The 10928-nt window shown below is 47.9% G+C and overlaps 1 protein-coding gene across 2 annotated transcripts in view; it reads right to left on the bottom strand.

The window, feature by feature from the left end:
* Positions 1–1427: 1427 nt before the first annotated feature.
* The window catches only part of SUSD6 (sushi domain containing 6), an 87976-nt gene continuing 78475 nt past the window's right edge, over positions 1428–10928 (bottom strand). For both annotated transcript variants that reach the window (XM_039875358.1, XM_039875357.1), the window contains 3 exons: positions 10594–10732; positions 7485–7912; positions 1428–5534 (listed from right to left, as the gene is read on the bottom strand). In XM_039875358.1, coding sequence (XP_039731292.1) covers positions 5509–5534; positions 7485–7912; positions 10594–10732 — 593 coding nt within the window. In that variant the 3' untranslated portion in view covers positions 1428–5508. The remainder of the gene's footprint in view (positions 5535–7484; positions 7913–10593; positions 10733–10928) is intronic.

The raw sequence follows: 10928 nt of genomic DNA, 5'->3' as shown, positions 1-10928 counted from the left end.
AGGAAATGGACAGGGGAGGGGGTCATTTTAGCAGAACTACCTGGGTTTGAGTTAAATGCTAGCTCCACCTTGAGCAAGTTAATGCACCTCTTTAGGTCTGTTTCATTATATGTGGTGCTACAGACAGTAACGGCACCCGCTGCGTAGAGTTGCTGTGTGGATTCCACACTAAGTGCTTAGAACCTAGCTTGGTACGTTTAAGTGCTTTTTAAGTATCAACTATTATCGCCGTTACTTTTAAAAGTTGGTAAAATGCTCTTCCTCTTCATTCTCCTTGCAACTAATGACAGTGACGTTTGTGTGGATCCTCTTGAGGAATGGTAGGTGCTAAGACTAGGTGGCTGGCACAGATGACCCTAAAACATTTTCCCACCCAACACTTAGAGAGATGCATCCTGTTACCAGAGCAAGTTTAAGTGTGGCCCGATTTTTTTTTTATCCCCAAATGCCCTATATGTCACTCTACTCACACCCTTACCATTTGTTGTAACTGCCCCAGTACTGTCAGCCTCTCCTACCTGGCAATGACCCCTTTACCTCCATGTCTTCTGCCTTTTCATCTTTAGATATCCATCATTTCCCCTCTCCCAAACTGTTCTTCCACTTCTCTGTCTCAGGGTGGTGCTGCTGCTCAGCTAGCTGCTCAAGCTGTCCTCTTCCCCACAAGACCAACAACTTTCTACAAGGTCTCCAGGTACGGTATGCCTTATCACTCTAAATTCTCTTCCGAAGAGATGAAGAAAGCTTTCCACCTCTGCCCACGCCCCACTCCCCACCCCGCCCCAAATGCAGAGCTTATTAAACATTGTTGCTTAAAACTGCTAAGGCACTTCCTGTTGCTCTTAGGATGAAGTGAAACTTCCCAACTTGGCTCCTTAGGGCCTCTACAACCTAGCCCCTGCCTCCCTCCCTCCCTCCACTCATCCTGAGTCACTTTCCCCTCAGCCCTGCCATGCAGCTGCACTAGACTCCTTTGTTTCTCAGACTGAATGTGCTTTCTTCTGCCTTTGCACTCACATGCGTGGTGTCCTGCCCCTTAGCCTCACTTTCCTGGCCCTTCACATCTCAGCTTAAATGCCATTTTATCCTAAAAGAGCTTTCTGAATGCCCCCTTCTACTTCCCGGATCATAACTTCCGGCTTTGCTGCGACCGTCTGCCTCCCCAGCACACTGGAAACCAATGCAGGCCCCCAAACAGATGCACTTGCTCACCGATGAATCCCAGCGTGAGCACGGATTTTGTGGTCCCTCGTCATTGTAGCAAAAACTGTCCCCCCATCCCATTTCCTCCATCTCTTGCCGGGCACCCCTCTCCCCAGTGCCACTGCTTCTTCCCTTCATGAACTGCTACCCACATCTTCTCTCTTCAATCTAGGGTTTCTACTAAATCTTTATGGAAGGATCACATCTCTCACAACTACCTCATAAGAATTTTTTTTTTTATTATTTAGAAATGCAGTTATATACATAGAACAATTAAAATTAAATTAAACTTTGTACAAATATTAAAATACTATCTTCACACCCACTGCAATGTACAGGATACCAAAAAATATATATATATAAAATAAAATAAAGCAAACCCAAACTGATTGAGTGACATCCTGCTCAGAGTCAATGATGTGTCATTTTGAATCATTATATATGAGTACCATTCTGCAAAAATCCCATAGTGGTGCGATAAGAAGCCGGGGCAGGGTGTGGTGGCCGGCCACGCAGTTTGCCTCCTTCTCTCCTTGCTTGGTGACCCAAGTGCTTTGCCCCTGTATCTCCTCCAAAGAGCTCTGCTGCCTGGCGCATGGCTCCACCCTGGGGTTTCCGTTCAAAATTCTACTAGGTTTTCAACTGGAGATTAAGAGTTGTTTCCCAGCAAAGCTGAGCCTGCTGCCTTTCCCCCTCAGTCCAAACATCTGCCAAGCAAAATTCTTCCTGAGCCCCTCGCTGGGCACCAGCAATGGCTGTCCAAATGCTGGGAGCCAGGAGCCCCAGCAGGCCCCATGAGAGAAGCTCCCAGCCTCACTGTCCCCAGCAAGCACACCTGGAGTTCATCAGGAAAGCCTGCATCTCACTTCCCTTCTGGCCCTTTATTCTCTTTAAACAGGCGGGGGGAGCGGCGGGCAGGGAGGGAGAGGCAAGGATGTAGAAATGTTTGCAGCATATTCTACTGTTGATGTAAGGGTGTTACCTGGAAGTGAAAGTGACATTGTTGCATGGAAAGCACTGGTCTGAGAGCTCAGCTGAGACTGGGAGGGGAAAGGCTGAGTGCTATGGATCCCCGGGTCACCACTGACGAGGCGGGAAGAGAATACCGTTGTCTATCTGCCATCCAGCTTCTCCACGGAACTTTAAGGCGGGGGGGGAGGGCGGGGCAAGATGAATGGGGAAGATAACGTTAGTTCCAGTTCTGTTTGCAAATGGAGTGTTAGGAGAACGACACTGAAATGCCTTAAACAACTGAGAGACTCACAAAGTGGCCAGGACTCAGCACATTTCACAGTTCGCACTGAGTGAAATGGGAACAAAGCACACAAAATTCGGAAAATGTAAGAGATAGAGCCTACCTGCTAAACTAAGGCATTGAAAGGGATGGAAATTTTAAGTGATTTTCACCATATACTGGCCCTTGTAAGTCACTGGAATGTGACTGCAAGTTGCCAGGATATAAAACCTGTATTGAGTCAGCTCACATGTGCAAATAAATACCTTTTTAAAAGTCCTTTGGTGCTAACAAGCCCTCTGCTGGACTCCCCTAGAGGCGAGCCCCAGGGAAGCCAGGCTATGGAGTTTTCCCACCTGCTGCAGGCTCCTCTGGCAATCTCCTTCCTAACAGCCTCCACCTGACACCCCCGTCTCTCAGCCAGGCTCCACCTCAAGGCAGCTGTGAAGTCCCTAATCCCTTAAAAGGGATAAAGCCCAGAAGCCCCAGAAACAGCAGCACATGGCTGAGGGCTAAAAAACTGCTTGGGGGAGGGGGGACTAACAGCCGTCATGGATGTCAGTAGCAATGAGAGGCCTGTTCCTGCACCCACAGGCCCAGGGCCTCTGGGAGGTGGGCCTCATCAAAGTCAGTGAAAAGTGGGAGGGGGGGAGAGGAGACTCCCATTTACCCCGACCTCTTTCTTTCCTACCATGTACACAGGTCTGGGCTTGTGATCCCCAGGACAGTGTCAATGGTGGGTGAGGCGGCTTTTCAATTTTTCAAGAACTGTCGGTAACTTATGTGGCTGAGTAAACTCAAACAAAAAGTGCAATCTCTTAGAAGGGAAAAAATTCAGAATAATGATGTAAAAGAGAGTAAGATCTTTAAAAAAATATATATCGTAGGCTAGAATTCAGGTTTTGGAAGAGGGGAAATAACAGCTGCAGGCTCAGCAGTGAGACCTGGGACCCCCACCATCTGCCCCTGCCTTCTTTGTTGGGGGAGACAAGGACACACACACACATCGCCCCGTCCCGTGGAGGTGGTGCAGAGCCCCAGGGCCCAAGCATCACGGTGAGGCAGCTGGATCTTTAAGGACCCACCCTCCAGACGGCCCAGAGCCAGTGACTGCTGGCAGGCACTCTCTGGAAATGGCCTCTTCTGAGGCCAAGGACAGCTCCCTGGTTCATTTCATTTCCCTCAGAGGCTTCTGTGTTCTAGTTCTGGCACCTTCAACAACCTGTTCCACATCTAACCATGCTGGCCTGGGCTTTGGGCACAGCATGCGGGGGGCTCCTGGGTGGGGAAGGGGAGAGAGGTGGGAGTGGCTGACAAGTACAGCAGGCACTGCCCTTACCCTGAGAGAAAGAAAGACTATGAATGGCCAGGAACGAGCGGGTAGTAAAGTGCGTATGTGAGAGCAGAGGCAGGAGGCTGAAAGGCCGTCCCCTAACCTTCAAGGCCACCCACTTCTGGAGCTACCCTGTTCGGTCAGGTGCTGAAAATACACCAGGCTCTTTATAACTTTTACCACCCCAAACAGAAAGGCTTGGAGGAGAAGCAGAGGTGCAGCATGGGGTCAGCTTTTAAGTTTCCCAGCCGCAATGCTTCAAAAACAAGCTTTACTTAATGCCACACCTTCTGCAGATGGCAGCAGTTTGGCCAAGCTCTGCCAGCTCAGCCTTGTCGGCACTCAAGACATAGCTGAGGGAAAGATCTCAGCAGAAGCATCTGGAACACTGAGCCCACTCCTTCAACACCAGGGCCCCAGAGCCAGGCTGCTTTGCAACTATTCACCCGCTGCAGGCCAGCAAGGTGGGAGTGTGTGAGGACAGTCTCTCAGCCCCTCCCCCAGCTGCCGGGAAGACTGGGGAGTTGTCAGCTGTGACAGCAGGAGGGGACAGCAGGGGAGGGCAGAAGTAGGAAAAGCAGCAGTGCAGCAAGCAGTAGGATGCTTCCTGGGAACAGTTACTAAGGCACGTGGCTGTGGTGAGGACGACCCTCAGGACAGGGGCTGGAGCTACCTACAGCTGCCTAGGGACTTAGTCTGTGCCTCTCAGGTTGCCCTTTGTCACCGTGAACCCAGACGGGGCAACCCGCCCTGACTGCCAGTGACCAGATGATGTTCTGTGGCCTATCAGTGACTCCCATCTCAAGGATGACTCACTTCAGGCCCCTGTGGGCAGCAGGAAGCAGAAGCTGCCTGGGACAAAGCCCAGGAGGCTGCAAGCAGCCCCCTTACATCCCAGGGAAAGAGAAAGCAGAGGCCAGTAGGGCCGATGCTTAAGTGGGAGGGGAGAACCTGCATATTAGGAAGACAATAATTGTCAGCCACCTTCCTACCCTCCCTTGGGATCTTCTGGATGCTTCCTGGACACTCAACTCAGCAGGGCCAGGCGGTGGCACCTCTCAGCTGGATAGCCAGGCACTGGGACAGCTTTGGCAGGATTTCCCACAACATCCATCCTCAGCCAAGGAACTGTGCCATCAGTGTCAACCAAGGGCAGGCCCAGGAACCCAAACTCGTGTCCCAATTAGAGCTACTCTTGTCTCCACAGCTCTTACTCTTGAATCTGCTCCTGCTAAGGGTAGCGGTGCCAGCCCTCAAAGGAAACAGATCCAGGCCCAGCCCCTTATATGGCAGGGGGCAGTGGTTTAGCCACTAAGGCTTGTAGGACAGCGACAAGCCTGAGTGACAGGAAAACTGGATGGGGTGGGAGGAAGGCACAAGTAAACACAGCAGCTCTCAGGCCCATGTGGGCCAGTGGGAGCTACCGCCAAAGAGCTGGCTGGAGGGGACCCAGAGGTTCAGGGAAAGGAAGAGTTCAATCCAGCACATTCAAATATGTCCCCGACACAGACGGGAAGGCTGGGCCAGGCAAAAAGCCAGCTGTCTAGCAGGCAGATGGCGAGAATCTTCCTTGAGTTTCCAGCGATGTGGGTCTGCAGGCCTTCAGAGATCCACAGATCCACAGGTGGTAGCTCAGGTATCTGGGCAGGGTGGCTGGAGTACAGGGTGCTCAAACTCACGGAGAGAGGGAAAAAGGACAGAGAGGACCATTGCAGAGAGGAGAGGCCGGTGGCAGCCCTCATGCTTCTTTCAACAGTGGGATATCTGTAGGTAGAGAAAGAAAGTACAGTCGTTACCCCATGTGGGTCTCTACTATAGCACACCTGATCCCAATGCAGGGGTCCCCACACAGCCTCTAGTTTAAAGAAATAAAATGCACTACTCACACACTTCTAGTCTAAATCCTCGTTGTTTTTTTAGAACTCTCTTACTCATCTCTCCCTCTGCCTATGTGATAAAATCGGAATGTTCAGTCTGCTATTAAAACCCCTTCTGGTCCCACCAACTTGAACTCTTTCCTGTGCCTTAACTGTTGGTGTAGTTTCTTCTCTTTCTGTCCTTAATCTCATCCTGAGACTAGCAAGCCTTGCTTAAATCTCACCTCCTCCTTAATGCCATCCGCCAGCTGTGTGATAGTGAATAAGTCATTTACTCTCTCTGGGTCTTAGTCTCCTTACATGTCAGTGGAGTTAGACTGATGTCTCAAGGTCTTGACTTCCTATGGTACCGTCAGTCCCAGATATCTAAGGGATGGCCTGCGATGAACTCAATAACCTATGTTTTGTTTTCCGAACCCTTCAATTCTTAGTTCCATTATTTCTCGAGTATAGCCCCCATCTTCCCAACTGACTGGCAATCCATGCAGGCAGAGAGCATGTTTCATATTTCTCTGTATTACCCCTGCAATCTAATCTGACACCAGGTATAAGAAGGGCTCTCAAAAATGCCTGACCGATACATGGAACAAAGTAAGGTAGCAAGGAAGAGAAGGGGGAAGAACAAGGATCATCTTGGCTCCTTAGGAGGGTAAGGGCTCAGATTTGCACTTGGACATGTCAATCTGTGTGGACATAAAATATATGTGCATTCAGAAACACAGTATGTGTGGCTGGCTGCCCATGGGGTCGATGGCTTCCACCTTTCAAGCTGGGTCAAGTATTTAGTGGCCCTTTTTAGCTCTATATCCCACCAATTAAAAAAAAAAAGCATGTTAACAGGGAAACTCCATAAATGATCTGCATTCAAGAAATTCCAACTTCTTTACCTTCAGATATTCTAAACTTTAGACACTTACTGTGCCCAGGATTCCCTGGAAACAAAGTTTTCTCTAAGGCTCTTTTAGGTTAGGGGGTTTTTGTAAATGGAGACGTGCTCACTGTCAAAAGGGAAACATCTAGGTTTTGTCTGAATCCTGAACCACAACGTGATTTCATCTAAAGATATTTTTTAAAGTGACAAAGTCAATCCCAACATTCAACTCTCCAGGCTCCAGCAAAGGCAGAGGTGTCAGGAGGTGGCATTTCGTTCTATGGCTGGTTGGCCACAAAGGACCTGGAGTCATCTGGGAGGCTGTATGGCAGCATGAGGTTATAAATGTAGACTTTGGAGCCACATCCATCTGGCTTCAAATTCCAGCTCAGTCACTTACTGGTGGGGCAAGTGACTTACTGGTACTATTGGAGCTTCAGTTTCCTTGTCTGTAAAATGGGGATAGTAATAACACCTACTTCTGCAGGATCATCATAAGGTTTAACTAAGATAGTGCAAGAAAACCAACCAGCACAGGACCTGGCACTCTCTTATTTAAAATGAAGCGGCTGAATGCTCTGGAAAAGAGACAGGCTCCAGTTTTCTCTGTACTATGACCCCACACCTCCTTGTCATTCCTGTCCTTTCAAGAACATAGAAACTATAATGAGAGGATGGACCCCACCCCCACCTCCAACCAGCTGTCTACCCTTTGATTTAGCACAGCCCGGTGGCCATGGATAATTTTGGAAACTCCAAACTATCAAAACAGTGAGAGTCTCTCCATACAGAGCCTACAGAGCTACATAGAGCTGAGGGTGAAATCCTATTTTGCAGGCTAATACCCCAGGTATTATCTTTCTTTGCCCCTCAAAACACCAATTATTAGAGAGGCTCACACTCCTTCCTCACTCTCAGCAAGGACCTTGGGCCTCTAGTAATTCATGATCAGCGCAGACCACCTACCATCTGTATAGTCCTCCGATGTGAGGGATAAAAGGCTTTGTATGTCACTGTTCTCCGAATCTGGCGCTTCTTTGTGTGCCAGTTGGCTGTTCCCTGAGCCGGCCACCCAGGAAGAGGTGGTTGCCTGATGCACCATAACAGTCTCTGAGCCCCGAGAGCCCCAGGCTTCACATAGTCCAGACTGGCCCGGGGCCTCCTCCTCTCCACCTGGAGAGGAACAGGCCCCCTGGTCCTGCAGCTGCTGCTCCCTTGGCCCATTCCTCCCACTAGGCTCAGACCCTTCTGACAGCACAATCTGCACTCTGGGGTCAGCGGGCGGCACACAGTGACCAGAACTGCCATACACAGCCTCTTCATACGACGGTAGTGCAACCTGGACTCCATCCACCATTATGGAGACCTGGTCCCCAGATATCCCCTGGTCACGCCTGCATCCAGAGGAGGAAAAGACAAAGGAAGAATTAAAATACACACACAGAGACAAATAAATACCATAATGCTAACAACAAACACCCCTATCACTTCTCATTTCCTCATCCCTATAACAGGTATCCTAACCTTCATAAAAATCATTTTTGCTTTTAATTTTAATAGCTTTATTGCCTACACATGAATCCTCTAACGCCACAGTTTAGTTCTGCGTATTTCTAATTGTTGTATGAATGGGACATATAGTAAATTTGTGTGTACATGTGTATGTGTCTGGCTTCTTTTACTCAACATTACGTTTGTGAGATTTACATATGCAGACACCTTTTTGAAGATCACTTATTATACACATAAACTTTTTAAATAAAAATCTAAATCATTCTGAAAGTTGAAGTCATTATTGGGTACACACCTCCCAAGAACCTCCTCTCCTGTATAACTATAGCATCATTGCATCCTGAAAATTGAACATTGATATAATACTGGAACACAAATTTCCCCAATTACCTACAAGTATATCCATTTCAGCTGTTATTTGTTTTCATCCAGGACCCAATTAAGGATCATGCCCTGCATTTAGTTGTCTTGTCTCTTTCATCTCCTTTAATCCAGAAGTCCCCTTAAATTTTCTTTCATGACAATGTCATTTTTTACAGACTCCAGGCCAGCTGTCTCCTGGAATGTCCCACCATCTGGACTTGTCTAATTGTTTCCTTGGAATTAGATGCAGGCCAATTTTTGCCTAGAACACTACATAGGTGCTGTGTCCTCCTCAGTGCATCACAATAGGAGATGCACAGTCTATGACTGGACGATATTATTATTGCTAGATTGTTATTAGTTCTCAATTTCCTCATATGTACTTGAAGATAAAATCTGTGCTACCCAATTGAAATGGTGTACACACTGAGGATAACAGAAGTGGCACTCATAAAAGTGCTCAGAAGTTTCTGGAAGGAAGAGAAATTTTGATGGCAAGGTGGCATAGAAAGTAGTATATATTCTGGCATGTGCTTAACTTTTGTTATTCAAAATAATTTTTGTTTAAAAAGTAATACGTGTTCATGGTACAAAATTTAAACAGAGTCTATAATGAATACTAAATCTCCCTTCCACTCAAGTCAGGCAAAAATCAGCTAGTTACTTTTAACAGATTTACTAGTTAACTATGAGGGGGGAAAATTCCATAATTTGAATGAAATGCCAAATACATCAGTTTGACTTAATGTGAAAATAGCTGATTCTTTTAAGTAAACAGTCCCTTCCAAATCCTTTTTATTCTACTAATTGTTTAACAACTTTTAAAAATAGCTGCTACCCCCACCCCTAAACAAAACAAAATTAAAAGAAAGAAAAAATCACACATAGTACATAGTGATTAAACTAAGCCTGGTTCTTATCTGTAAATTCCAAACCAGGAACATTTTTAGTGTAGTTCAGTCTGTTTCTTTGTGCCTGTGGGTGACAACAATGACTGATGAAGGGCCGTGAATGCACAGAAACTGTTCCCACTAGAGGGAATGAGGAATTGCCAGGGCAGTCCAAGCAAATGCGGAGGCCATGGCGGCCTGGGAGAGAAATCCACCCTCAGGGATCCACTCGGGGCCACTCCCCACCGTTTGCCACCTGCCCTTCCCAACCACACCCACCCAGTCTGGGATGATTTGTGGCTAATGCACTCGACCATAAAAAAGAAAGTGACAAAGTTGGGCAAGAAAACCAATTCCTCTGTTTCTAGTATGGAATAATGCAGTGGCTGCCAATCCTAGGGGCACATTAGCACCACTTGGGGAATTTAAAACAAACAAACAAACATTAATGTCAGGCTACCATTCCAAACCAAATAAATCAGAATAGACAGGGATGAGGGCCCAGGTGTTGGCATTTGTTTTTAACTCCCCACAGGAGCTGCTATATTCAGCCAGGATTGGGAACCAGGTGTACAGGGAAGTGGCCCGTAAATATGAGCCTGCATCAGAAATACCTGGAGGAACTGTGGAACCATGTCACTGAGCCTCAATCCCAGAGTTTCTCACTCAGCTGGTCTAGGGTGGGGCCTGAAAATTTGCATTCCTAAAAGTTCCCAGGTGATGCTGATGCTGCCAGAATCACCCTTTGAGAACCGCTAATGTAGGAGAAATGATATGATTTAGGAGCTGGGCATATATGGGCTCAAATCTCAGCTCTATCATCATTACAGCAGGAGTCCTTAACCCCTGGGCTGCGGACCAATACCAGTCTGTGTCCTGTTAGGACCTGGGCCATAGGAGATAAGCGGTGGGCCAGCGAGCGAAGCTTCATCTGTATTTGCAGACACTCCACAGCACCACCCCCTCAGCTCCACCTCAGATTATCAGGCATTAGATTCTCATAGGAGCACTGGTCCCTGGTGCCAAAAAAGTTGGGGACTACTAATCTAGGGGGATGACCTAGAGTGGATGACTTAACCTCTCTGAGCCTTAGTTTCCTTATCTGCAAGGTTCCTGTGAGGATTAAGACAATATATGCAAAGCAACAAGCACAGTGCCCAGCACATCCAGGAGTTTAACACATGGCAGGGCCTACCCCTTTCCCTGGGCACCTACAGACCAACAGAGGCTGAGAGACATACCAGCCACCCTCTGCCAGTCGAAGGCCAAATCCCACAGCAATGCCTGCCACCCACTGCAACTAGGCTCACCTGTTGTGATGGAAAGACTTCAGCTTTGGCTGCAGCAGCACAAACAGCACCACGAGGAGGAGAATGAGCGCCACGGAGCTGGCAGTGGAAGCCACTATGGACAGTGTGGGGACCCCGAGTGACGTGTTGGTGTCTTTGTCTACAGAAACAAGCCATTATTAGAAGTGGTTTGTATCCGGACACATAAAACATGAACTCGACAGCTGATCTTACCAAAGGCACCCTGCATGGTGCCACGCAGAGACAAGCCAGTCAGGGCCATTTTAGGAGTAACAGTGCAGAGCAGCTTATACACACATGTAAAAGGGTCATTCCTCTACCCTGTTCCTGAATCT

The sequence above is a fragment of the Pteropus medius genome, unplaced genomic scaffold (assembly GCF_902729225.1).
Source record: "Pteropus medius unplaced genomic scaffold, Ma_sr-lr_union100, whole genome shotgun sequence".
NCBI classification, from domain to species: Eukaryota; Metazoa; Chordata; class Mammalia; order Chiroptera; family Pteropodidae; genus Pteropus; species Pteropus medius.
Note: the sequence above shows the minus strand (reverse complement) of the source record. Positions and strands in the feature narration are given on the sequence as shown.